The sequence below is a fragment of the Pagrus major genome, chromosome 18 (assembly GCF_040436345.1).
Source record: "Pagrus major chromosome 18, Pma_NU_1.0".
In the NCBI taxonomy this organism is placed as follows: domain Eukaryota; kingdom Metazoa; phylum Chordata; class Actinopteri; order Spariformes; family Sparidae; genus Pagrus; species Pagrus major.
Window position 1 is genome coordinate 35,955,223 of NC_133232.1, and position 27,705 is coordinate 35,982,927.

General features: G+C 42.1%; 1 protein-coding gene across 1 annotated transcript; it reads left to right on the forward strand.

Annotated features, from left to right (window-relative positions):
- Positions 1–27,705, forward strand: glrbb (glycine receptor, beta b). Its single transcript, XM_073487353.1, has 9 exons — positions 1–146; positions 3,467–3,573; positions 5,439–5,506; positions 11,277–11,503; positions 13,219–13,301; positions 15,240–15,380; positions 19,337–19,489; positions 24,254–24,546; positions 27,409–27,705. Exons 1-9 carry the CDS (start codon positions 25–27, stop codon positions 27,703–27,705), a joined length of 1,491 nt encoding a protein of 496 aa, XP_073343454.1. The 5' UTR covers positions 1–24.

Sequence of the window (27,705 nt, forward strand, 5' to 3'; positions counted from 1 at the left end):
TCCACAGGCTCAGCTCACACCAGAATGGGCATTAAGAAGCTCGCCATCTTTCTCCTGGTCCTCTCTCTTTGTCTAGAGGGAGGATCTGCCAAAGAAAAAGGAACAAAGAAGGGAAAGAAGAAAGGGAAGCAGGTTTACTGTCCATCGTAAGTACAGAACAAACAACACCTTGAGCTGTCATATGAAGCAAAAGACGACAGAACGTATGGACTTCCTGTAGCAGTTACTGCAAAAACAGAAGAGCTGGTTGACCTTTACAGTCTGAAGGTGGCTTCTGTTTTTACACAGTGAAATAGTGACAGAAGAATAGTGAGAAATCACTGCTGCAGACCTGACTGTTAGTCGTTTCATCACAATCATCTTGCCTGGAACCGATGTCCTTAAAATATGCATGACTCCAGTTCCTAACCCAGACTTCCTGTTGTTCAGTGGCTCAGTAGAGCTCCCAGTGACTGGTACTTTGACTCATCAGATGTACACTGTGGGTATAAGCCTTGCAACCAATGGCAGGCTGCTTGTTACCCTTTCAGAATCCTTGCCACTGGGCCAAACAACAACAGCCTCCAGGCTGGAAACCCTAAGTTACCCTAGCCATAACCTGGGGCGCTAACGACAAACAGTCATGGTTCGGGGTTTCAGTTTAGGTATTCCCTGTTTTATTCTGTGGGTTTTATCCCCATGTGTCATGTTTTGTTTTACACTTCCTGTCTTTGTCTTTTTCTTGACTGTTTTCCTTTTCACTTGTGCTTTATTTGATAATGAGTCCTTGTGTATTTAGTCCATGTGTCCCTTTACTTGTTGTCAGTTCATCTGTGTTGGTCCTTGTCTCCTGCCTTCCTGTGTTCCCCACTCTTCATCCTGGTGTGTACTTAACTTAGTTTTATTGCTCTTGGTCTCTTGCTTTTGTTGCCTGTCTTTTGTTTTTTGGATTCAGCTTGTTATTGATCTGCCTGCCTGAAGTGTTGCATTTGTGTCCCTTTTGCCGAATCTTATGCAAACGTAAAGCAAGTTTAGCGGTCGTTACGTTTTCATTTGTGGGGATTTTTTGGCCATGTTTACGCCGAGCCCAGTCACCGGAACGAAATGTTGGCATTTTGCATTTCCGCAGAACACGGACACATTCACCTTATTGACATTTCTACGATACGTGTCATATCAAGTTCACATTACGTGTGTATGCCTTGACTCTGATATGGGGAAGTGGAGGGGATGGTGGTGAAGATACATGTGACCGAGTAGATGCCGTTTCAACATTTGTAAGTGTGACTGGATATCTTTAAGGCGACCTCGGGACAACTTGAGACGTATTTTATGCCAAAACATGATCTTCTCCTAACCCTAACCAAGTGGTTTTTGTGCCTAAACCTAACCAGACTTTAAACACAGCTTTGTCTAAAAGTAAAATTGAAAATTAAAGCTAAAGAAAGATAAAGTTGCAGAACAAAGAAATGTGAAGTTTCAACACATCTGTGGTTTGCAGGAATGTACATTGCCAACATTTATTGTGGTGACTGGGTTGTAATGTGATTAGTTAAAAAAATACAAACAAGCCAGAGTGGTTTTTTTTATCCTATGACAAATTTGTTAATGGGTGCAGCGAGACGTTCCTCCTGCACTGACACAGCACTGTGGAGATCGGTCCTGCCATCAGAGACTAAGTGACTCATCAAGCGACTTGTATATGTGAAATTGGTGGGATTCACCCTTAATGTCGTTTAAAGTGCCTCAGTAGTGGCTTAAAGCATTACTGCTTTACGCTTAATGGATTTTACTTTTCCACTCTTTATCCACCAATCATGTTTGACCGAGTCTCATCAGCTGCTTCACTGCAGAGCTCCATAAGTCTGATATGAGACTGTAACACAGTCGGTTAGGCACGATCGACATCCAGGAAATCAATACCAAAATCTGCCAAAAACATGAGATGTTCAGAAAAAAACTGAATACTTCCAACGTGACATGATTGAAAATAAAAAAGAATGATGCTACTGTAGCCACTGCTTCAGCACTTCCTTATGTACAGCAGCTGTCTCCTGCTGTCTAGTAAATTATGCATCGTGTAAGGAGGTGTTTAATAAGTGGGGCAGTGGTCAGGTCATGGATAGTGGAGGTGAAAAGGTAAATTCTGTATATGTCTCATAAGAGAATTAACATCAGTATGTCCTAGCGTGCCTTCAACTATCCATTGTCTCTGTGCAGTAGAGAGCTGCACCCTCTGCCTCCTTAAATGGTAACAAATGGCTCGACAATGAAACTTTGTGAAATAAGAGGGAAAGCGTTTGATGTAGTCCCAGTATTGGCAAGTGTAAGCTGTATAACATATTTCATGTTTAGTGCTGTGGATGCCTCCGTGGATCAAGGGGAACCACTTGGTTCCAGTTTAGCTGTTGTGCTTGGAGGTTGTCAGAAGGGTCTGTTAAAAGAGAGAAGAAACGGGGGTTTAGTGGATGGGAATTATGTGTTTCACTTTGATCAGAAGAACCGCAGAACGTACACACACTGCACAGCATTCCTGCGAAGCACTTTAACTCATCCTCGGTGCATGATAAGGTTTACATAATGATATGTAAAGTGCTTTGAGAAGGGGAAATTCTTTGGCAGGAGAATTCGTTGCCACCCACAAGGAGGCTTTCTTGTTCTCCTCTCGCTCCTGCCAGATGCTGTCTCTCCCCCTCTTTGTCCCATTGTTTTTTCATCAGTCAACCTCAGAAAACAAACGATGTTCGGCTGAACGTCTTTGAAAGTCACCACTTTATGTTCCAGTGGTAATTTTCAGTAGACAGATGTCTTTTGCCATCTTGCAGGATGATTCACGGGGAAATTTTGACTTTTGATTCTTTAAAACGTGGATATACCTTATTAAAAAAAAAGTATACTGTTTGTCTTGACAAGAAATTTATACTCTTATTTACCCACATGCAAGATTAATTGAAATTACAATTTTTCTGATATTAATAAAGTTACTGCATTTGATCAATTATTTGACCCTTTTATGTTCAAATATCCTTAAACAATCTAGCCTCAGCCGTACTGTTTAGTGCTAATTAGCATGATAACATGATAAACATGTAAACATCACCTACTTAACATCAGCATGTGAGCATTTTCATTGTTAGCGTGCTTATGCTAGCATCTAGCTCAAAGCACAGCTTCACAGAGCTGCTAGCATGACTGCAGACTCACTGTGTTTTTATTAGAAATATGATGCTTGATGACTTAATTGTCCTTGAAAGCTGAAAAAAATCTTCAATCTGCCTGAAGGATAATGTTAACTTCCCCCCCGTCTTCTCAGAATGTTAAAAAGCTAATTTAATTCCTAACTGGTATCTCTCTCGGGTTAGAGTTTAATCAGAAAGCATACAGAGTAGAAGTGGGCGTACTGTGCATCTGTGCCGTTCATCTGTCAGGAATTTGAGCTGCTAATGTGATCGTGCCTGCAGTTCCCTCTCTGTCTCTTTGTTTGCAGACAGCTGTCATCTGAGGATCTGGCCAGAGTCCCTGCCAATTCAACCAGTAACATCTTGAACAGGTTACTGATCACCTATGATCCCAGAATAAGGCCCAACTTCAAAGGTAAGTCTCTTCTGCTCTTCATCCGTCTCTGCCCACTTTTCATTTACATTTCTGCTGTAGCTCTGTCATGCTAATTAAAAGAAACGTATGCCATTAATATGTACATCCACGTTTCTTCCACAAACTTGGTGCACAAACAGATCTCTGAATTAATGAAGCTTGAGACACGAATGGAAATTAATTTCCTGTTATGTATATATAACATGTTCAACAACACAGTTACAGTAAGCTGATGGTCTCAGGTTGACTCGGACTGCTCAACACGGTGCAGTTTGACACAAGCAGGCTGCTGGGAATGAAATCTATGACTTAAAGGGTAACTCTACTCTAACAGGTCCCTCTACTGCAGCATATATGTAAAAAGTAGTAAAAAAAAGCCTTTTGGGGCTTCACAGGAAGCTACATGTAATCTGATAAACTGCCTCCAGTGATGTTGCTAAATTGCATTGTGGGTAATGTAGGCAGCAGGTTTTGAAAAGGAAATAGCATGCATGGAATTTTAAAGGTCGTTTTTTCTGGTTCTTTATCGATTTTGATGATTTGCTTTTAGACTGTCCATAATGTGTCCAACAGTATTATAGGAGTGCAACGCTCGACCAGTGAACTGCTCTCCAAAACCTGGTGCCTACATTACCCACAGTGCAATTCATCAGCAGCTTCCTCTGTAGCCAAAAAAGACTTTATGCTACTTTTTCACATATCCAGTATTACTCCCCAAGACCTGTAAACACACTTTGATGTGAACTGGTAGAGCAGCCCTTCAAGACACAAATCTCAAACAAATGACAGAGCATGAATTTAGTGAAACTATTGTTATTTCACACCTCATTAATCCTATTACTTGATATTAATTAGAAACATTGAAATCCTGTAGAAATGAAAAAGCCCCCTCCCTCTAAAATCTGCCACTGATTTGTACTGTCTTCCACCGGTCGTCTTTAAAGTGTACTGCAAGTGTCACACTGTAGAAAGAACCAGGCTTCAGTCTCACAGAAACAGCCGTAAAAATAACAGGAGTGATTGGCGACCTCTGGCTCCGACTGATGGTTTTACCGGTCTCCAGGTAGATCCACTGTTAGTTTCCGTCCTCTGGCCACTTGGCAGCTGGAGCTGTATCTGGGACACGATGTCTGATGTGTTGCGAGCCCCTGTGACCGGTCCAACGGCCAAACATCTGCTCTCGATTTCAGGGTGGGCTGAAAGCTCCAGGTCCATTAACATCCATGTCATAGTCTCCCAAATTACATCCTAAACTGTGCCTTGTGAAAAACATGGCCCAGGCCTAAAAAAAGACAAAAAAAAAAAAACAAGTGTGAACTGCTTTAATGACCTTATAGACACTTTTAAGCCAACGACAGAAATGCTTCTTGAATATTAATTAGTTGGCTTGGTTGCATTAATGCGTGGAAGATGTGAGCTGCACGCCACCTCCACTGTATATGCACATTCATTTTGTGAGTTTATCCGGTGAAACTCCTGAGCCTCCAGTAAACACCTCAGAGGAAATCATTTATTCAAAGCAGGGTGAGCAGGCTGCATTCATCAAGGATTTTATTAGTTTATGCAAAAGGTAATGTGGAGAGAGATTCTAGTATTATAAATGTTCACAGTGTTAGACTGACTGAGAGTGCAACTTTATTACTTTGCAATGTTGTTAAAGTCTTTCACAAATCCATATCAGTAACACACTTTATCATCACTGTAATGGCCAGGTGCAATATGTATAAATAAAGATATACAGGCTTTTACAAAGCGTAGTGACACTTACTGTGACATATAAGCACAGAGGCACCTCGCGCTCGTTGCAAAGCAGCTGTAAAAGCAGAGCGGACTCAGTATCTCGTCTTTCCTCTTTCTAAATCCAGGAATCCCCGTGGAAGACAGAGTGAACATTTTCATCAACAGCTTCGGCTCCATCCAAGAGACGACCATGGTAAGAATTCACTTAAATCGCACTTTAATCTTGACAGTATTGATGATCAATACTTGTGCCAATCAGAGGCAGTGGATCAGAGCTGAAAACTGCTTCATCCTACGAGTTTGAGGAGGAATGCATGAGCGTGTTTTGTTGACGCTATCAGACTCTTTAGCAGTGAATCATTATGAAGACTGGGGTTTTCATGCCTCATTTATCTGATGGCTTAATTGCTGATAAAGGAGTGCTGTTTGAAAGCGAGTGAACAGATTAGACTCAAGGACGGCGCTGGGTCGACTTGATCACTCAGGAAACAATAATGGAAACATTCCTGAAGGTTTCTAATAAGCATAGTTTACCGGTGTGCTTTAATTTAAAGCTGCTAGGAGGAGCCAATTAACATCGAGTGTTTCTCTCAGTAAATATATTCAATCATGTGACAAGATAATTGAAATTAATGCAGTGCAGAGTGCCAGGATCCACAGTTTGACCTGATTGTTTTTCATGCACTGCTCCGTGCAGCGCAGTTTCACAGGTTGTAATCTGCAGTTTTATTCCAAAAGAAAAGATTTGCACAGAGTAAATGAAAGCATGTAATAAAACAAGACTTCAACATGATGATTCTCCAGCCTGTTTTCAGTCCCAAGGTGTCAAATACGGCAACCTAAGCTTGTAAAGCTACATTTTCACTGAAGTACTTTAGGTTGAGTACCCTTTGAACCCTATGTAATCCCTGCAAACTGTACCTAAACGCTAGATTTGCTTTGCGTTTCCTGTGGACAGGACCCTTAAATGTAGGCGGGGTTGTTACTTCTCTTTTCTGACGCTTGACTCTAGAGGGGAAGGTAGAGCATCATCGTTTGACGCTTATGGCCCCAGACCAAGCTGCCGTATTTGACAAGTTGGGAGTGAGAACATGTTGTGATTCCCACAAATCATGCAGACACTTATTGGACCTCTGGGTAACAAGATGGATCATGAGGCCAAATCTGATAAAACATCATGTTTTTCAGAAACAACTGAGAATGAACAGGTACAATTTGCTGTGTTTGCAAAAGCAGTCATTCTGCTGTCAAATGCATCGCTGCAGGCCAACTCCACGTCATTCACAGTGTGAATATACTGGCAGTGTTGTGTCAGTTGCATCCAATGCCAGCAAGAGAAGACTACAAGTTGTGATTACAAACACATTTTAAATCTCTTCAAAAAAACCCAGCCAAAGATTAAATCCTGACACACATCAGCCTCGACGACTTGTGTTTGTGACATTTTTGACAAGTTCAGCAGGGAACCCGTGTACTGAGTGGCAGCTGAGGTGAACTCAGGGACTTTTTGCTGACATTTTTCTTGTATGAACAAACCAGATCTGGTGAGAGAACATACTGCAGACCTCAGGCATCAAGGTAACAGAAGGAGAACAAGTTTTTCAACCTTTGCGACCTTTGATTCGTGTTGCAGGTCTGGACACTGTCTCAGACCAGTATAGAAATAAATGTTCTCCTACTTCATCCTCATGAGGAGCGACACTCTGAACAAAGCTTTGGATCCTATATCCTGGAACTGGCGCTGCATGAAAATCCACTTTGGAAATATTTCTTTTGGCTGCAGATGAGTAGAGTGTTCACTTAAAAACTCCTCCAGTGGAGAGTTTCGCACCAGGACCAATTATAGGGTGATGCATGCTGAGAGTGGAAAATCCTTAAAACTCAAAGTACACAAGTGGCGTGCACGAATGCTGGAAGAAAAAAATTAGATGAAGAAAAAGAAGGAAAGAGAAAGAAGAAAAAAAATAAAGAATATGAAGAGAAATAAGGAAGAAAGAGGAAGAGACGGAACGAGAAGAGAATGAAGATGGAAAAAGACATGAGGAAGAAAAGAAGATGGGACCGGAAGGAAAGAGTGAAAGAAAGTGAGAGAAATAAGGGCAGGAAGCCTTAGAGAGGGTAAAAAGGATAAAGGGAAGAGAGGAGAGAGGGAAAAGGAGGACGAAACAAACAAGATGAGAAAGGAGGAACACGAGACAGGGATGAGGAAATTGAGCAGAATAAGAGGAAGGAATCAGAAATGAGATGGAGTGAAAGGGATGAAAGAAAGAAAAACGAAGAGGGAAAAGTATAGAGAGCAAGAGAGGGAAGAATTGAAAGAAAGAGAAGCCAGGAGGAGGAGAGATTGGATCTCGAAAGAGCCGAGACTGAGACACAGAGATGACAGACTCCCAGATGGTGACTTCTGTCCTCCCTCTTCTCCCTGGACGCCCAACGAGAGAAAGAAAGAGAATGGAAGTGAGGAAAGTTCAAAACGAACGCGGGAGGAGACGGAGGAGACGGAGGAGACAGCTGGTCACCTCTCCCCCTCAATTTATCACTCTGTGGGGTTTTTGATCTCAGGAAACTCTCTCTCATCATTTACACCTCCCTCGGCCGTCCGCAGTAGTTAACACATCCACTTTCACTTTATGATCACATCCATCAGGAGAAAATGACTCATCTGATGTTGTGAGATGAAATAATGTGCATTTCTTTCTTTTTTTCTTCACCACTTCTCAGCTTGAGTTTTCCTCGTGATTACAGCGAGCGGTTGTGTTAAATCTCTCTGGAATCAGATGCAGTCCTGGCAGCTTGACGGTGAGCCAGAGGGAAGATATATTTCCTTGTCTGGTTCTCAGAAAGGCGAGAAGAGCCAACAGTCTGTAGCTATTCATGCTGTCGCTTGAAGACTACTTGGACACGGGCGTCTAAAATTAGGTTGTATAGAAACGACGGCTTGCTTTCCAAAATGAGATATCAACAGTCTGACCACCGCTCTACCTCCCAAAAATGTTTACTGGCAGGGAAATAAAGCACATTCTGCTGAATGTATAAACCATCCTAAGACCTCTGTTTGCAGAACGGTGTTAGCTGAGTTTTTTGAAAAAGTCCCTAATGCATTCACAACAGATGGACGGATGGAGGATGGAAGCCTTCATGTGGTGTTTTGTCTCCTTATGGACAGTGTGCCTATCATACATTTTCTGCATTACTGTCAGTGTGTATCCTCGATGCATACAGTATGATATGTAGATTTACATGAGAATTATACACTCAACACCTGCACAATGTTTTGTTTAACTCATTTTTATACAGATGCGTGTGATATCTGTATTTGCAGGCACTCTTGTGTATTCTCCAATGAGTTATTGTGTGTGTTGACTGGTACTGATGAATGACCTTAGTGTATGTAGATAAATACTCAGATAGTCCAGTCCAGTGTGGAGCAGGATGACTGGAGATAAAAGGTGCCAAAGTGCTGAAAAACAGAAAGAAATAAAAAATAAATAATCACATAACCAATGTATTTCCATAAAGAACAGATGTACTATAAAACCACATTTAGGTCAGTTGGCTGCCTCTCACCCTCAGACCTGGCTGCAGCTCAAATAGTTTCAGTAGGAATATATTTTGCCAGCCAAACACACATCGACAGAAAGTGAGAGAAAACTTTAAAGAGATGAATCTGCTGAACTAAAATCTGCTCTGCTCATTCAATCTGGCTTATTTGTCAGCAAACACATTACATATGTCCGAAAAATACGCCTAAGTGAGGATCACTTTGGTGGCTAATGGCTGGGCCAAGTACGTTTCCCCATCAGCATAATTCAGAATTGCAATTTAGTTGCGTGGAAACATACAGTAGTTTCTAGGGGACGAGGTCGATGATGGCAGGCGGCTTGTCAAAATGTTGCACTGCGACAGATTCCTCCAGCCAAAGAAAAAATGGAAAAACGCCTGAAAGACCAAAAAACAACCCGTCATCCAACCGCAACAGATGAGCTAACCAAGATAGACTTAACTTGGGTTGAAGCCCAACATGCTGCCAAGGTTAGGATGAAGCTTGTTGTGGCCTTGTCACTCACATGGGCTGAACAAGACTGCATAAAGCAAGCCAAAGATTTCTGTCAGGATTTCTTCACAGTGGCAGTAACACAGGTCCACGTGGGCCCATATGAATTAAATGTAGGCAAACACAGGTGGAGCATCCATGCAACCTGTGGTCAAACCCACTTGGTACCCATATTTACAGCCCGTGTTTGACCCATGTGGGCCCACAGGACGTGTTGGCTGGGATCATGTGACCCAAACACGTCCATAACATACAGACTTTCTAAGAGAATCTTTATTTATCCCTTACAATCATAAAATGTGAAAGGAAAACCTGTTCTCTGCATTCAACCCGTCCCTGAGGAGCAGTGGGCATCCAACATATGGTGCCCGGGGACAAACCCTAGATCTAAGTCAGTGTCCTGGTCAAGGGCACCGATTGGAGAGCTAATGCACATGTTTTGATGGTAGTGGATGCCACCAAAACACGGGGAGAACATGCAAACTTCACACAAAAAGCTGTCCTGCCACTCTGCTGCCTAAAACCACAACTTTAACCTTTAGATCCACTGTTCTTTAGACCACCAGCAGCTGTAGTAATTGTTTGGGGCATTCACCTGGGCCAACAGTTGGTCAGACTCAAAAACAGGCATGTGTTACAGATATGGACGTCAGAGGGAATGACCTGGGTGACCAGATGTCATTGGAATGAATGCACAACCATGTTTAGACACCGTATCCCCATGTTTACTACCGTGTGGTTTGAGGGGATGACTTTCTTTTCACTGAATGACTTGAATTTTACTCCAGGACAGAAAAATCACACGATACACGTTTATTCTAGTTTCATTACTTCCATGGAAATGGTTTAACGCTAAGCTCGAGGTTTCTCTCTTCGTCCTGGTGAAATGTTTTAGCTTGTGCATTTTGCACCATGCTGCCTACAATCCACTAAATGCTCTCAGTATATGAGAAGAATTGCACCATTTTTAATCTGAAGACACCTGAGTGCATGAAGCAATGACAAATGCTGGCTTTTAGCAGACTCCTCATGAGCTACTGCATCAATAAAATTAAATCAGGCAGGTGATATAATAAAAAGAGGGAACAATGAAGGGATGGAAGGTAATTTCTTACCAGGAGCACACCCCAGTCACCACACACACACACATACAGCTGGTATTTTGGCAGCACTATTTGACATGCCATCCATCTTCACACTCAGCATTAATAGTCCTTCCTAACACCTGGTCCCAGAACAGCTTGAGGCTCACCATCAAAGCAGGCACAAAAAAAAAGAAAAGTCCCAAAGTCTCACTGAGTGATACTTTCTCACCAACGAGAATGTGGAAGCTTCACTAATAAGCTCTCTAATGAGGTCTTTTCTGTGTCGCATGTTGCTGTAGTGAGAACATTTGGACTGTATGTTTTCTGAATATTGAGTGATGTGTTTTTGCTGTAGCTGTAAAAGGTCACTCGGCACGCTTAAGTGGTCTGTTTAAGTTGTTTTTCAAATGTTTGCTGTGAGAAACTGCAGCTTGACATCAAGTTTAAAAAACACCTTAAAACAAAAATGTGTCACGCCAATGAGGTGGAATCATATTCCAAAACAGTTGTTTCCTTAAAAAGCAGTGTAGAAAAGGTGCTAACTTACTCTTAGTTATTCTTTAACTGCACATCAAACCATTAGTATCAGAGAATTATCTGAAGTGTTGTGGTTAAAAATGTTTTTTTTGTCCTGTTTAGACTTTTTTTAGACACCTCTTGGAGTGTTATACATAAAAAGAGATCTTGACCCCAGAACATTTTTCTGTCTATCTTGGCTCCTTCCCTTTGAAAGCATCATGAAAATAGTGAAAGAAAATTAATTTCAACTGATTCCAGAGAATTTTAAAAAGCACCCAACTTGTGTCCGTCGTTGTACCCAACAGGATTACAGAGTCAACATCTTCCTGCGGCAGCGCTGGAACGACCCCCGGCTGAAGCTACCGCAGGACTTCAAGTCCGACTCTCTCACCGTCGATCCCAAGATGTTCAAATGTCTGTGGAAGCCCGACCTGTTCTTCGCTAACGAGAAGAGCGCCAACTTTCACGACGTCACCCAGGAGAACATTCTCCTCTTCATTTTCCGTAATGGAGACGTCCTCATCAGTATGAGGTATTGAATTGTATTTTAGTTTTCTGAAAATCTAGTCTGTAAATTTTAGACAATATTTGAGACTTCTTTATAGAAAAGTTGGTTGCAAACTGCAGAAATTGCCTTTTCAAGACTTAGTAATTATTTTCCATTCCCCGTGTATCTCCCAGTGAACCTTCTTGAAATGGTAAAAACCCAGAGTTTGAATATAAACTTTGATGCCTGGGTTCATTCTGGTGTGTGGATTTTACTGATGTGATTTCAGAATGTCTTTTATTTGAACTTTGCACTTTTCAGATATTCATTTTCTTTGGAGGCATAAAAAGTTCAAATAAATCCAGAATGTTGAATCAAAGCCAACATCTCAGCTTTGTATAGTGAAAGAGAAATTGCAAAAAAATGAAGCAGTACAAGTTTTTATGTACAAAATTAACAAAAAAAAAAAAAAAGTTAACTGCAACTGAAAACCACTGCTATAGCCTCCATGTCAACTGAAAATTACACTCCTTGCATTACTGATTGGTTAGGACAAACCAAAACTAGAATGGCACTCAGTAGAGCGCATACCTCCACCAAGGCCCAACAGTCCCCTTAAATTTAATCAAACCTAATCCAATATCAAACTCTATAGCCTCACATTTTAAATTTAAACAACCCATAACCTCTTAACCATACGTTCAGCTCACCAGATTTAGATCCACAACAAATTGTACTCACTCATAGATACCAGCCACCTCAATACAGCAGATTTTTCCATCAAAATCCACGCATTATTCCCTGTGATATTAATGCAAATGTCGAAAAAACGCCCTATCTTGCAATGTTTTAGAAAGTGAGAAAGAATTCCTGGATCCGTTCCTTTATCCAGATCCTTACCAAAATTTAATGGGGTCTATTCTGGGCCGAGACCCATCATACATCCAAGTTTCGGGGGAAATCCGTTCTGCAATTTTTGTGTAATCCTGCTGACAAACCAACAAACACACAAACGGATGAAAACATAACCTCCTTGGCGGAGGTAATCAACCTCTTTCCAAACAGAAATTGGCTCAGTTGAACACGATGTCAGGCTGAATGAATCAAGTGAAACGTTATTCACCGGCCACATCAAAGTGCAAAGTTTGCCCAGTGCAGCCTTAAATACATGTGTACAGAAGACTAAACAAACACATCATGAGGTTTAATTGGATATGACTATTACCTGGAGACCCTAATGTGAAAATGTAGTATTCTGAATGCCTTGCAAATCTGCATTGATTATTCTAGTCCTGTGTGCATCTCGATCAGTTAGGGAAGGATTTTTATCTTTTATTGGCAAAGATTCTGTTTAATGTTTTTCTTTCTGGGTCAGGAATTATTGAGGCTGTGGGCGGCAGGAGCGAAATCTCAAAAAGATCTTGAGACTGTTGACATGCATATCATTTGGTGGAAAAACATTTGATCTTCCGAGGGGCTGGATGTAAACTTGTGGGGGGCACAGCTACACTCTGCTGTGTCAGGTTTCCAGAGATAATCCTTGTGAATGTTCCTGTGATTTTGAGCGTAACCTGTTTTGTTTATCCCGTGCAAATGCATCTCTCTCTCCCAAAAAGACAAAACAAACATAAGAGTAAAGAGATCCCAAGGCGGTACTGGTGTCATGCAAACAAAGCTTCTATGTGAGTGTAGTTGGATATAAGAGGGTAACAAAAGCCTGATGCATAATGAAAAACTGAATTTTCTTCATCCTCCTCCAGGTTGTCCGTCACCCTTTCTTGTCCGCTGGATCTGACGTTATTCCCCATGGACACACAGAGGTGTAAAATGCAACTTGAAAGCTGTGAGTTTTTCTGAAATAATCTCACCTTAAACCAACTTACATGAAATAGATTTTTTTGTCAGAATACATATCTGCTCTGTAAATCACTTGTGCCTTGTTCTTGTTCATTTGTTGAGATGACAATGGCCATTTATAGTTTTGCAATCATTCAACAGAACTGTTAGGTAATCATTTATGAGGATGGAGAGATTATTTTGATCCAGCTCGTCATATCTTGTGTGAAGCTGTAACATCATGCTTCTTTCTGAGCTTTGGGTCCGAGCAGTGAAGCCAGTGAGAAAGTGCCTTAAACCTGCCTTCTCTCTTATAGCCAGCAGGATGCGACTCCACTGGTTTCAAAGAGAAGTCTGATTGTATGTAAGCTTATGAGAAAAAGATCCTACTTTTCACTTGATTTATTACCTCAGTGAACTGTTTCCTAATGAGTTTATGGTCTCAATCACTAGTTTCTTCAACACAGCAGGTTGTTCATTTCGTAACTTATGATCCCAGTTAGAGTAAAATAGAAAATATAGCAGGGTATACTTTAGGCAGACCTATTCAACTGGCAGGCCTGTATTTGGACCACAGGCCTTTAATTTTTTTTGTTAGTACACTGATTGTCCCATTCATTAGTTACGTCTGTTCCGAAGGACAAAGGTAAAGTTTTAACGCAGGCTGTTTAAGCAGAGGGAATCGTGATATCCTCCTCAGCTCCACCCTCTCGTCCAAATTTGGTCACTTGTGGCTACAGAAAAACAAGATGGCGACGGCCATAATGCCAAACTCGAGGATTCAAAATGACGGTGGGGTCAGAGCCAGACAGCAGCCTGCTACACAACATGAGAGCCACAGACTTTGAATAACAACAACAACAACCCACATCAGCTCTCCTGCTGAAGACTCACTCTCACACACACACACACACACACACACACACACACACACACACACACACACACACACACACACACACACACACACACACACAAGCCACCAAACAAACATACATCAGTTAAATGTGCACTGCTAATTTCCGTTTGCAGGCTAGACGGCTAATTAGCTGATCAGCTGCAGCACATTAAACAGCGTGAAGCTTAAATATACCTGCGATTTTTGCTTTGGTCCTTCCTCTTTAATACCAATAACACCACTGTCTGTCTGCCCGTCACATGTAGGCCGCAGCACAAGGTTGTTTACTTTGTCTCTCGCTCTCTACGGTGCAACACCGACGCTGTGGCCGCCTGCCAGCTGCTGCCAATCAGACGCAACCACAGAGAGATGAAAACAAGCATGTCTTATAGTTCCCCAAAGACCTCTATTCTTCCTTTTTATAATACAAAACTACTGACAATACATTTAAAAACCATGCTGACATTTTTTTGGCAGTGAAAAAGGATGTCGAAATGTGATTTCAGTTGGACTTTAACACATCTGCTCGCTGGTGTTTGGGAGATACAGTATTTATGAGTTGGGAATGTATTTGTTGGTTTTATAAAATGGTGGTTTTGGGGGTAAATGAGCTTTTTGCTTGTATTTAGAAGCCAATTTCAGTTTCTAACACTTAGAGAAGTGGAATAAATCATCATATTTTAGGGCTGTTGTGAAAGTCTCAAAGCTAATTGAGCTCAACTGCGGTTATTGCATCGTGTATACAAAGCAGTTTGGACTTCGATAAGCAAAATAACTTCAAGCCATTTCCCTCTAATGCCAAACCAGACAGCCGAGACTTATAGCCTTCTGCTAATCCGTGTGCATTTACTGTATATTATATTTCTCTTCTCTGATCATTTGTTTGTGAGTGTGCTTAACATGCAAGCGCATATTGTGGCTGTATACAGCTCTATGTGAGTATGAATGCATTTGTGGTCACAGTAATGTGGTTTCAACTGAGTATATGTGGATTTCTGTGTAGGAGTGTCTCACTTTTTTCTCTGCCTTTGTGCCTCTGTCATCTAGTTGGCTACACCACAGACGACCTGCAGTTTATGTGGCAGACAGGAGACCCGGTGCAAATGGACGCCATCGCTCTGCCACAGTTTGACATCAGACAAGAAGACATTGATTATGGGAACTGCACCAAATTCTATGCAGGAACAGGTACTGTCCTTGTCATGAAATAATTTATTCTGACATATTTTTTTTTTCACGAAAAAGTTAAAATGCTCATTAGTAAGGAAAGTAGTTCTCCTAAAGAATAGCACTAGCACTAGCACTAGCCAAAAGCAGCCAGGTCTCCCTTTTGAATTTGGCACCACTCAATAGAAACGGATCACAGCAGAAATGTTTTGAACCAGTGAAGGTTTTTTTCAGCCCCTCCATCAACCTTCAAAGTCTTGAAGCTTACAGTAACAAGGTTTTGACTTCAGTGCTGTTCATCTAAGAACTTTTCTTTCATCCATTTATTTATTATTCTCTCTGAAACGAGGATGTTTTGTTCTGGGTTTAGGCTCAAAGCTATTCTGTCCTTAGATTTAGATCCCAAACGTGTGTTGCCTGGATTATTATTAACTTGGCCTTCATGTTTTCTCTCTTGTCCAGTGAGTTTATGTGCTCTGTTGTGACATCTCAAATTGAAGGTATTCTTTGTGCAAAGTAAAAAATAATTCTGTGATCTTGGTCGGGGGATTTACTGCACAGCAATCCTCTTTGAGTTGTGTACTGGTGTGTTGTATATCATACAAGCAGTGTTTCAGGCCCCTGGATAAAGAAATCAGGAGAAGGTGATGGGTCTTTTTGTTGAGGTAAGATTAGTAAGGTGCAGTTGATTTAAAGATAACATTTTAGGAGATTAGATCCTGGGAAGCAGCTGCAAGCTTGAGTTTCATGTTCTTATCTAACCAAAACGTAATGCTGTGTGACGTTTTTTTTTCTGTTAAAGGCCGAGAGATTAGAAGAACTCAATCATCCTGTTTCGTTTGTTGAAGGAAATTACATTTCAGCACCTCAGTAGCCGACAATATTGTAAAGATAAACTATGGATTATTCTGCCCTGTGGAGATTTGCAGTCTTTTATGATAGAGACACAAGATGTATATGCACTGTTGTGTGACCACACAGTTAACTACGACTAATAAGTCCAGACATGATGAATCTTTCCACAGTCATGCCAAAACTGTAACTCGCCTCCTGTCCAAGTGAACTGATAACTGGCAGAACAAGAAGCACAGCACTTAATAATAGTCTGAAAGTACAGACTATTGAAGTCGTTTATCATGGCGTCTCCGCCGGTCAGGGTTTTCCTCATGTGGGATTTGTTAGGTTTGCAAAACCTGCAAAAATAATAATCTCCTCCTTCGCGTTATACATATGAGCAGCAAACTCATCCGCTCGTCTTTTTACAACATCCGGTTTCTTTTACATTTTTACACATGCGCAGATGTAAAAGAATGAAAGAAGCCGGATTAACGGTATACATGCGTCGGATAAAAACGAAACCTTGTGCAAAAAACTAGGTGCGTTTATCGGATTTCTCATAATCCAATAATGGCTTTTGTCAGATAAAGCATATCGCATTATGCCGTTTACATGACCACTTGAATAATCAGGTCACTCCATGAGTCAGATAACGTTCGGTTTATTAGTGTGCATGTAGACGTGCTCAGTGTCAAGTGTTTGCTTTGAGAGAGCTCCACATCGGAGTTACGTCATTTAGAATAAGGTTATTTTGAGGATCAAGTTTGGACAAACAGACCTCAGTACAGCTGAGGTAGGATTTAGCATAAGGTTACAAAAAAAAATAAATAAAAGGAGTTGCTGCTTTTAGTAGAAATGTTGTCTTTGTTTGCAAAAGTTGAGAAATTAAAGTTTCCTTGTGGAGATTTATTGTGTAGAAACTGAGTTAGATTTACATCCAGTGTCACTCACCAAAACACATTTAGTCTGATTAGTAGTGTTGTGTGTGTCCTTGAGGTCTAACTAAGGTGTTGAATGCATTTGCTGTTTGTTTACTAGAATCATATTTATGGCTAAGTAAATGTGTCTTGGTGTTTCGGTGCACACCAGTAAATAGTCAGAGAAAATTAAAAGCAGTGGCAGTCTTCTTCTTCTTCTCTGCCTTTGCTGACACATTATTGTGTGTCTTGGTTACCGCCACCATTTATTGATCGGTGGAACAGTTGGAGTCAAATATATTCGCTTGTCCATCTCAGCCCTTTAGTTTCTTCTCTGGTGTGTCTTGTTCTTGGATTATCAGGAAGCACAGGTCACTCTGCAAGGAAAATCTGACGTGCATTGTGATATTTAACAAAGGTTTGTGTGACTACATGTTCTGGTTGAAGGTAGTTAGGATGAATTCTAACATCGTCAGACTAACGTACGTACGACATGTCACACTGACCTTTTTTTCCAGGATGCTGGCAGGTCGAGAGTAGTTCTTTAATGAAATAGAAGAAAAACTACAAAAAGTACTCCTGGTACTTTGCCATAAATGAATTCAGACCAATGCGAGTGCATAAAAAAAAAAGACATTCGCAGTGAAATGGAAAATCTCTATCAGCCAACAGAGCTGGTGTGACCTCAGTGCTCTCGCACTTGGGAGGCGCACTGCTGGCAATGAGTCAGCCTTTTAACGGGTTGCCATGGCAACCTGGCCAGACACAAAGATCACCTCTGTGTGCGAGTGGTTCGAGGCTGCGCTGCGACACAGGCAGCCCTTATACGCTGTATAAAGCTCGCCTAGAGATCCCCGGGCTAGTTAAATATTACTTCAGCCCATCCACTCTACCATCCCATTGGACCCACCGAGCAGCCTCAAAGAGAAGAAACAACGCTGCTGTAGGAGGTCTGATGTGTGTGAATGCTCACTCCATGCTGGTTTAAGACCACTTAATGTAAACCATATTTCCAGCAGAGATGGATCGCTTCCAATTGATCCCTTATGAATGGAAATGTATGGCGTGCTGTTAAGAAATGATAAGCTTACATCCACTAAAAATAGTTGAGGAGGAGGTTTAGGTCTGAAACAATTGGAAGCGGTGCTTTTTTAGGGGGGTGCTGCCCTGAATCTTCAAACAGGTGTCAGCTGAGACAAAGTTAGCTGAAATGATGGTAAAGTCCTCGTGCCCATTGACCTTTTTCTTTTTCTTCTCTTGTGCTTTCTCTGTTACTAATGGCCTGCACAGCTTTGCTTTGTGCTTAGGCAAAAGGAGGCAGATCAGATACACGACTTCACCTGGCTCCTACCTTTTCCACTAAATGCCTAATAAAGATTTAGTAGAGCTAGTCAGGGGCCATTTCTCTCCTGCTCCGTTTCAGTTCAGGAGCCGGAGTCTCCTCAGTTCATATTTCAAGACCAAATAAGTCGTCTTATTCAGACTGTTATTTCTAGTATCAGTAGGCAATCTGTTACATTTTTGGACAACCCCTCCTCCGAGCAAATATTATAGATCCAAGATGAAACTGACAGAAGGGTGGGCTTCAGGCAAAATAATTAAATCTCAAAGAGGTCAAGTTACAGAAGATTTCCTGAAGCAAAGGTCCAGAAATGTTTAACAAGGGAACCTAAAATGCAGAGCACAGACTCAGTGGCTCGATGACCAATATGAGATTTTATTGCCAAAACATATGTTTGGGGGGGGGGGGCAAGTGGGGCTCTGGATGACGAAGGTGGAGGGAGGATGGCTGAGTCAGGCTGGGCAGAGCGGGGAGCAAAGGCAGAGTGTGGTGAGCAGGCTATAGAGGCTGCAGGGCTTGACGTGCAAGCAGTTGGTGTTGAACTACTGCTGGGATGATGAGCTGATGGATGGCAGGTGTGCGGCAATCAGGCCAGATGCAGGTAATCAGGTACTCGGGCAGAGGGAGAGACACACCCCCTGCATTCACCAAACACATACCTCTTCTAGACTTTCCAAATGTTATCAGATCTAATGGATCAAATTCTGATGGTGAAAGTCATTTTAGGACTTTCACCATCAGAAGAGACCCCCCGCCCCCCCAATTACCGTTGATGATGGCAGTATTCAGTATTCTGCCTCTGATTTTTTTAATTTTCAGGCAAACTGTGTCTCACTGAAGTTATTTAATCATATCCGACCACTGTCTCCTCCTCCATGCAGGGTACTACACTTGTGTGGAGGTCATCTTCACCCTACGGCGACAGGTTGGCTTCTACATGATGGGTGTCTACGCCCCCACGCTGCTCATCGTGGTCCTCTCCTGGCTGTCCTTCTGGATCAACCCTGATGCGAGCGCCGCCAGGGTCCCCTTGGGTATGGATTAATCGATCAATTCCACCGTCTTCCACTGACTTTTGCCGATACAGTTGATCTGTAGATATTCCTTGAGCTCGGCTCGATTGCATGTTGGTTCGCATCAGAAAAAGCAGTGGGTGAGAGCGTTTCTGTTATTGAGGTAATTAAGGCCTGGACTACACGAATACGATATATTCCTAAACGCACATTTTTCTGTCCAATTGGGCCTCTCAACCACACGAACACGGCGATTTCACCCACATAAACAGATATATTTCTTAAACGGATAAAAAAGTGGAGAAATAAAAAAAATATCCGATTGAGTGGATCCGTGTAGCGATGTTAAACGGAGCTGGTGTTGAAGCGCCTAGCGACAAGCCGTTCGCACATGCGCATTGAAGCAAAACGGTTGTCAACAACAATGGCCGACGTGTACCGGGCTATCTATGTGTGCTTTGCACTTTTAGGTCTCATCTCAGCTCTACACATGAACGTAACGTTGTTGCAACGACTCCACTTCATCGTCGGTCCACACAAAAGATTCTATTTTCGTTTTCTTCGCCATAACTTCTTACCCGAACTGCCGCCGTTTGACTGCTTCTTCTGGACCGTTTGACTGCGCATGCTCATAAAGTTCTTCTTCTGTGGTATTTTACATTTTGCTAATCGCCACCTATCGTCCCGGCATGGCATTGCAGGCTTCAGAGACGATCGTTTTCAGTTTTGCCTCTTCGTATGGACAGAGATATTTCTGTGGTGTGGACAGAGTTTTTTTTTAAAACGAGGACGAAAATATCCGCTTAAAAAAATATCCATATACGTGTAGGCCAGGCCTAAGTGTAAAAAGTCACAGGAGCAAACACAGACCTGTAGGATTTATATGTTTTTAGGGATCACTGACATTGTGGCTTCAATCATCTCCATTATGACATCATCAATCACTGTGACACCATGAAGGACTTTATCTATCAAGCATGGTGCCACGTCGGCTGTTATTCTCTATGTGATTCATCAGTGATTGTAGCTGTGACTGACAGATGGGACCCACAGCAGTGCAGCAGTATATAACATTTATCTGATGTAGGGCCACGGTAACGGTACGGTTTCGATATCTTAATATAAAACTACTCACATTAGCAAAGGCAATATTGCATGTAAAAATAATTAAAAGCAGATATAGTCAAACCACAAACCTTATTATAAAAATTTATCTTAATTGCCTTCCATAAAAAACACATGCAGTATCCAATCAAGTTAAACAGCAAACATTATTGTAGTATGTATTGTACTGTATTGTATTGTATTGTTTGCCTTTGTGTATTGAACCTAACAGGGCATATTGAACGGTTCGATAAAATATTGAATATTGTTGCATCCCTAGTCTAAATATATGTTTTTCTTGTTGCTCCATGTAAAAGTTATACATTTTTAGTCACTGAGGACACCATGATTTAACCCATCATTAATATACTTGATTTCCACTTCTGTCATTGATCTGCTGACACCCTCAGACACACCAAGAGACCTTAATGTCAAACATTTTATCTAACTGGTTTCAGCTTTTCCTGTCGAGCTGTGCCACCCGCCAAATTCTAACAACATTTAGTAAGTTTGGGCCACTCGTGTTTAAAATATGCAGCTTCACGGCTGAGCTGATGGTAGGAAACGAGCACAGGCTCTTGTGTGTCTCAGCATGGGCAGCGAGGGTTTTTCAGGAGGCAGAGAAAAACAGGAGCCACTCAGCTGGCCAACGAGCCACACCTGATCCCTATTAACCCAATTAATGAAGGGCTGTGCTGAGGAGCATGAGGAGCAGAGCTGTTTTTCCAAACCTGAGAGGCTCACAATGCGTCTGGCCCCAGGAAGGTCCAGCGAGATTACTCGACTGTTAGCCCGGGCCCCGAGGGGATGCAAGAATGGTTCAGAGCTGGTAGTGCTTAATTTATTTTGTGTTTTTGTTTACACACTGAATAAATCACAGGCAAGACACAGATGAGCCAACTCCAGAGTCCCTCCTGCTCTCGGTGTGGGTTGCTGGCACTGTCCTGGTTTAACACAGCCCGGTGTGATGGAGACGAGGGACAGAAACTCCCAAACTAGATTCATACACTTTATTTGGCTCAGAGTGGAAGACAAGGTTGATATGAGGTCGTTAAGCACACTCGTCTCAGCACATCCTCATTGTTCACCAGCTCCATCACTGTGGTTCTGCAAACATCTTTACATTTCTTTATGTCGCAACGTTATGTTTCTTTTCAGTTGTATCTTGTGGCAGCACTGTGCTCATGGTCTGGTTTGGCTTAGTCACCACTTAGTTTGGTCAACAACATGTTTTGACTTAAATACCTGTTTGTCACCACAAACATGGGTGGAGACGTCCCGAATCATCCAAAATATCCTGTTTTTGGTGCAACAAACGCGGCGGAGTGTCACGCTTACAAAATGTTCAGATGCTGAGGTCGCTCATCAAAAATGTTTTGTTTTCACACTCTAACTGTGGTCTCTGGCTCGGCAGCCTTTTCACTGATATAACATTTGTTATAAGTCACCAAACAAAGTATTGGATGTCATCATCGAAATCAGTCCCATGTGACACACACTTGTCAAAATGAATCGGAACAAACAGCATTTTCTTTTACTACTTTTACCAAAAAATCTAGCTGAAGTGCTTTGTGCTGCTACCTACCTACTTTAAAGTGCTTGTTGGCTAACAGTTGCTCTAAAAATAGAAAACACAAATACAAAATATTATTATAAATATGATGTATTTCCCATACATGCATGCTAACGCTGCACACGGCAGAACTGACCTACACTATTAAAAATTCAGACAAAGCTTGTGTTTGCTGGAAAAAAAGGCCATTCCACTTCTTACCTCCTCCTCCATAATTCAGTTCTGTTTGTAATGTGTCAGTGTCGCCCACGTACAGTATCACACCGGCACCTCTGTGTGTGCAGGGCTGCATGGATAAGATAATCCATTGTTATCCCACTCCTGTCATCCCCTGCCTCCTTTTCTCCATCCTCCCTCCAGTTGTTTATCACCACTTTCATCCCATCATCACTCCAACTCCTCCTGGAAGCCTCCTCTGACTTCTCTGTAAATGGGATCAGTCCAGGTCAGTCGACACGCAGGTGTGGGACCACTCTCATTTATTGCTCTGTGCCGTGCGTTTGTGTGTCCGTGTACTGTGTGTACTGTATGTGTCCATGTACTGTGTGTACTGTATGTGTCCATGTACTGTGTGTACTGTATGTGTCCATGTGTCCATGTACTGTGTGTACTGTATGTGTCCAAGCGTTAATTGAACGGTGCGTTTTTGTGCATTTCCATGTTTTCTGTCCACTACCAGTAAAAATGGGTTTATTGCTGTGTTACAGAAACATGTCGTTCATGTTTTCCTGTCCGATACAAAGGCCAGCTTGATGTTGTACATGCAGCTGAGAGTGTCATTGGGGACCAAATCTATTTTAGTCACGCCACCGCTCATGTTTACCTTCGTTGGTGGATAACAGGCAGGCTTTCAGGTCGACGATGCTCTTTCACAGTTTATTTCAGAGGGGGAGTTTGATTAGAAATCCTGAACCCCACACGAACTCTCCCTTGATGAGAGACCATAATGAGGCCTGGAGGCGAAACCCATCGGTCATCACGTTGTGTTTATTATCTCTCTAAAGAGTCGTTACAGTCAGGAAAGGGGAGTGAAGCCCTTCATTGGTGCCTCTAATACCCTCTGAAGAGTTGTAGTAATTCTTCCTGCTGTAGCCCGACAGAGTGCTGCTGTGCATGGCCGATCTCTAACCTGTAATCCTGTTAGCCATCAGAGATAAAAACAATTTAAAATTGCTATCATTAGAGGCTGTCTGAAGCTCTCGGAGATGTCCTAATAAAGGAGGTAAAGGAGCGGTGATGAATTTCTAATTGCAGTCATGTTCTCAGAAACCCTGTGTGGATGTGAGTGTTTTATTACAGCTGTTCACACCAGAACATGAATCTGTTCTGTATTTTTGGCTCTAAAGAGAAAATGTAACACTCTGGTCTCTCAGCAGCAGATGAATCAAATGCATTTTCTCAGTGAAAACAAAAGCGACACAAGAAGAACAAGAAGAATCTTATCGGTCGTGTATGTTGAACTTCATGGTCATATTTTATCACATGATAAACCAGAGCTGAGCTTTGATCCTCCATCAGTTTCTGTCACAGACTGAAATGTTTGCGTAGCACCAAATATCAAAAAGACTGTCAAGTACCAGAGTTGAGCTCAAACGCCTGATCGTAGTTATTGTCATGTTTTACTTATTCTTTAATCACATAAGTAGTTATTTATCACTTATTGCTAACACTAGCTAGCTAACGGGCACACATGATACCGATGGCACTGTGCTGTTGCCTCACAACCTTGTTAGAAGTCCGAACCAACCGACATAATTCTTACAGAGAGATAAACATAACAATAATTGACATATTTTTAAAGAGGATTTATATAGCTGCCTGTTTTTAAAATAAAAAATGCATTTCAGAAAATGTTTTTCTTTTTCTTTTTTTAAGAGTTTTGTTGAAATTGAAGTTTATATTCCACAAAGCAATTATAGCTATCAAGAAAGTACAGGCACAGTCGCTGGAATTGAATCAAACGAGTGGACGAGTGAATTACAGAGTGTAGAAGAAAAGATATATGATGGATGGTGGAAAAGTTATAATTTCAAACTTACAATTTTCATCCAACTTCCCCGCTTCACTTTTCTGACTGACAAGGTCACTTATCCTTTGTCCTTTTTCAGGCATCCTCTCGGTGCTGTCTCTGTCCTCTGAGTGCACCTCCTTGGCTTCGGAGTTGCCCAAAGTGTCCTACGTCAAGGCCATCGACATCTGGCTCATCGCTTGCCTGCTGTTTGGTTTCGCCTCACTGGTGGAGTACGCCGTGGTTCAAGTGATGCTCAACAGCCCGAAGCGCATCGAGGCCGAGAAGGCCAAGATGGCAGCCAAGGAGAAGGCAGCGGGAAAGAGCCCCGCTGCCAAGAACAACACGGTCAACGGGACCGGGGGGACGCCGCTTCACGTCAGCACCCTGCATGTCAGTAGATCTGGTTTGATAACTTCACTGTGTGTTTGTGTGTGTGTGTGTGTCTGTGCATGTGTTGTTCATCATTCAGTGATTAAGAGAGTTGCTGTGTATTCTTACTCAGTCAAACCAAACCATCATACAGTTTTACTGAGATCAGCTAAATTAACTCTTTCCAGTGATATCAGTGTTTTTCAGTCCTGTTCCTGAGGGACCATGATCTGCATGTTTTAGATGTTTCCCCGCCCAAATGATGAGCTTGTCATCAAGCTCTGCTGAAACCTGATAACGACACAGGAATCAGGTGTTTCGGGGCAGGGGAACATGAAGGTGAAGGTGAAGTCCTGCCTCAGTAATTTAGACTTGTTGGCAGTTCCCTGTTTGCCTCTTGGTAAACAGCAACCCATCAGCTATCGTCTCTGATGATACAGCCTCTGGGGGAAACGGTCAGTGTTTCAGTATCCAGGCCAAGACTTCCTCTTCCATGTGTCAGTCAGTGTTTACAATCTGATTAGCAACCTGAAGTGTCCAGAGGACGTTTCATCTCAGCTCTTCAAACAGATATCTGCATGTTATTAAAACCTAATGAAAAACTAAAGCGTCATCAGCGACAGGCTGAATGTGATCCACCTCTTCTGCTCTCCGCTTTAACTGTGCAGCTTCATGTGACCACAGCCTAAGACCAAAGATTGATTCTTTGGACATGAAGGAAAAAAACAAAACAATTTTAAAAAATTCAAAACTAACTCACTGAGCCTGGTGATGTGAAATCATACCTGAAGTTCCTGCTTATAATTCTGACTTGATTTTGATTTGAATTCTGATTTTTCCTATTGGGAACAACCTATATATGATTTTAATATGTATTATATCATATTCATATCCATAATCAAAGTATAAGCATAATGTCCTCTCAGGTATTAATGCTGTTGTTGATCGCCACAACAACTTGCCGTGTGTTTGTGTTTGTGTGTGTGATTCTGAGGAACCTCCTGCCTTCATTAACACACAGTACAATGAGAGAATCCAGATCCAACATCCTCAGGCATAATGATCTCATCAAAATGCGAAACACGGAAACCTATTCATTAAAAAAAAAATTGGCATTGTCCCCAACACACACACACACACACACACACACACACACACACTGTAAACACAGTCAGGACTCAAGTCGGACGCTCACATGCACATCAGGCATGCCGTATGTTCTGCGGGTCTTCCAATTGTACGCCTAATTGAAATTAATTTAGCTCTCGGTCTACGTCTGTCCGAGGCACATTCGGTTTAAGAGGATTACATTATTCCATTGAGGTTTAATGGGTTTTCTTGTCAAAACCAAATCAAAATAATGAAGCTCTAATGAGCTTAATGACTTCAGTGAGTAAGCATCCATAGTCTGATTAGATCCCGTTCGCCCTGCAGGCCTTCAGGGAAGTTGATGAAAGGGATTTTTTTTTGGATGGCACTAAACTGCATCCTTCTGCTGTTTCATATAAGTTGTCCGATATGAGAGCACGTCGAGGGTGTCGAGGGTTTATGAGACCTCAGATGAAAGAAGAGCCATATTAGGCAACATTGTAGAGGACAAAGTAAATCTAATTTTGGCTCCGAAGATCTTTCGTTTTTCTCTTAAAATAACAGCAGTTTTGTTGTATCAGCGTGAGTTCTGTCCAAGTTTCAGGATCAAACAGCTTCTGGTCTGTTTTCAATCGTGTCCCGCAGTCCAAGAACAGCTTCAGTTTATGTTCCTCACAGTTCTGATGAGACCTGCCTGCAGCGTGGACGTGATGTATAGAAAAAATCATGGCTACTGTTTAAGCACACGACGCTTTTAATGTGTCAAACAGTTGTCGGTGAAAGTGGAGCATTCAGTTATCTTTGGCCAGTGTGTCATTACAGAGTCTGGGATGTTTCTACATGATGATTTATGCTGGTCTGTAATCTATAAAGGAATCTATAAAGAGAAGACATGCATATAACCAAGGACAGACAAGTAATGCTATCTTGTCAGAGAGACTAAAAATATATGTTGTTTACAAGGTAGATTTTCCAAAAAGGTTGGAATATCTTTGTCAGCATATACTTGGAAAACAGTGCAAAGACAGTATATTTCATATTTCACCTCATCATCCTCATTGATTTTTGTAAATATATGCTTATTCTGAATTTGATGCCAGTGCTTTTCAAACTATTTGCATCACGGGCAACAGAAGACTAGGACAGGTCCATCAGTAACAGGTGATAGTATCATGATTTGGTCTGAGGAGCGGCATCGTTGAAATGCTCAGTCGTTCACAAGCAAGGGTGGGACGAGGTTCACGGCTTAGTGAAACACATGATTGCATAACGTCACTACATTCAGACTCACGAACACTTCTGTTACAGATCTGTGCATCTTTCTGCTCGCTCGTTAAGCAATCAATCTTTCCGGGTTTCCCTGCTCCGTCTCTCTACCAGCTGAGGGGTCCTTGGCCTGAAAAATGTTGAAGCCCCCTCATAACTAGGGGCCTACATAGTACTGTATGCCAGTGTGCAGATGAGATAAGTTTAATTGGAGAAAAAGTTACAATAAAGTTAGAGATAACCATATTTAATCTACATATCCTTAAAAATATTTATCCTGCAGTATGAGATAATCTGTTAGCACCAGCAGTGCGTGGCCCTGAGCACTGTAATCCCAGTCTACTGCTCAGTTTTATACCACTTTGATGTGGTGACTCTGCCTCGGGGGCTGCCAGCAGCGCTCTCAGGCTGTTTCCTAATCTTATCTTGCTTTATATGTCTCAGATAGATGAATGAGTTTTTGGAATGCAACCCTGCAGGATTTAACAATCAATTCTGTTTCCCCTCATGTCGCTCTCTTGCTCCCAGGTGGCCGAGACCCGCTGCAAGAAGGTGTGCACCTCTAAATCGGACCTGCGGACCAACGACTTCAGCATCGTGGGCTCGCTCCCGCGGGACTTTGAGCTGTCGAACTTTGACTGCTACGGGAAGCCGATCGATAATGCCGGGGCTGCTGGCAAATCCCAGTCCAAGACCAACAAGAAACCTCCTCCCCCGAAACCAGTCATCCCCTCTGCTGCCAAAAGGGTCGACCTGTACGCCCGAGCCCTCTTCCCTTTCTCCTTCCTCTTCTTTAATGTGATTTATTGGTCCGTATACTTGTGA

Excerpts from the sequence above, each read along its gene's own strand:
- glrbb (XM_073487353.1), top strand. The coding sequence starts at position 25 with ATGGGCATTAAGAAGCTCGCCATCTTTCTCCTGGTCCTCTCTCTTTGT. Across the intron at positions 15,381-19,336 it reads CAAATTCTATGCAGGAACAG|GGTACTACACTTGTGTGGAG; the intron begins GTACTGTCCTTG and ends TCCTCCATGCAG. Across the intron at positions 19,490-24,253 it reads CGCCGCCAGGGTCCCCTTGG|GCATCCTCTCGGTGCTGTCT; the intron begins GTATGGATTAAT and ends GTCCTTTTTCAG.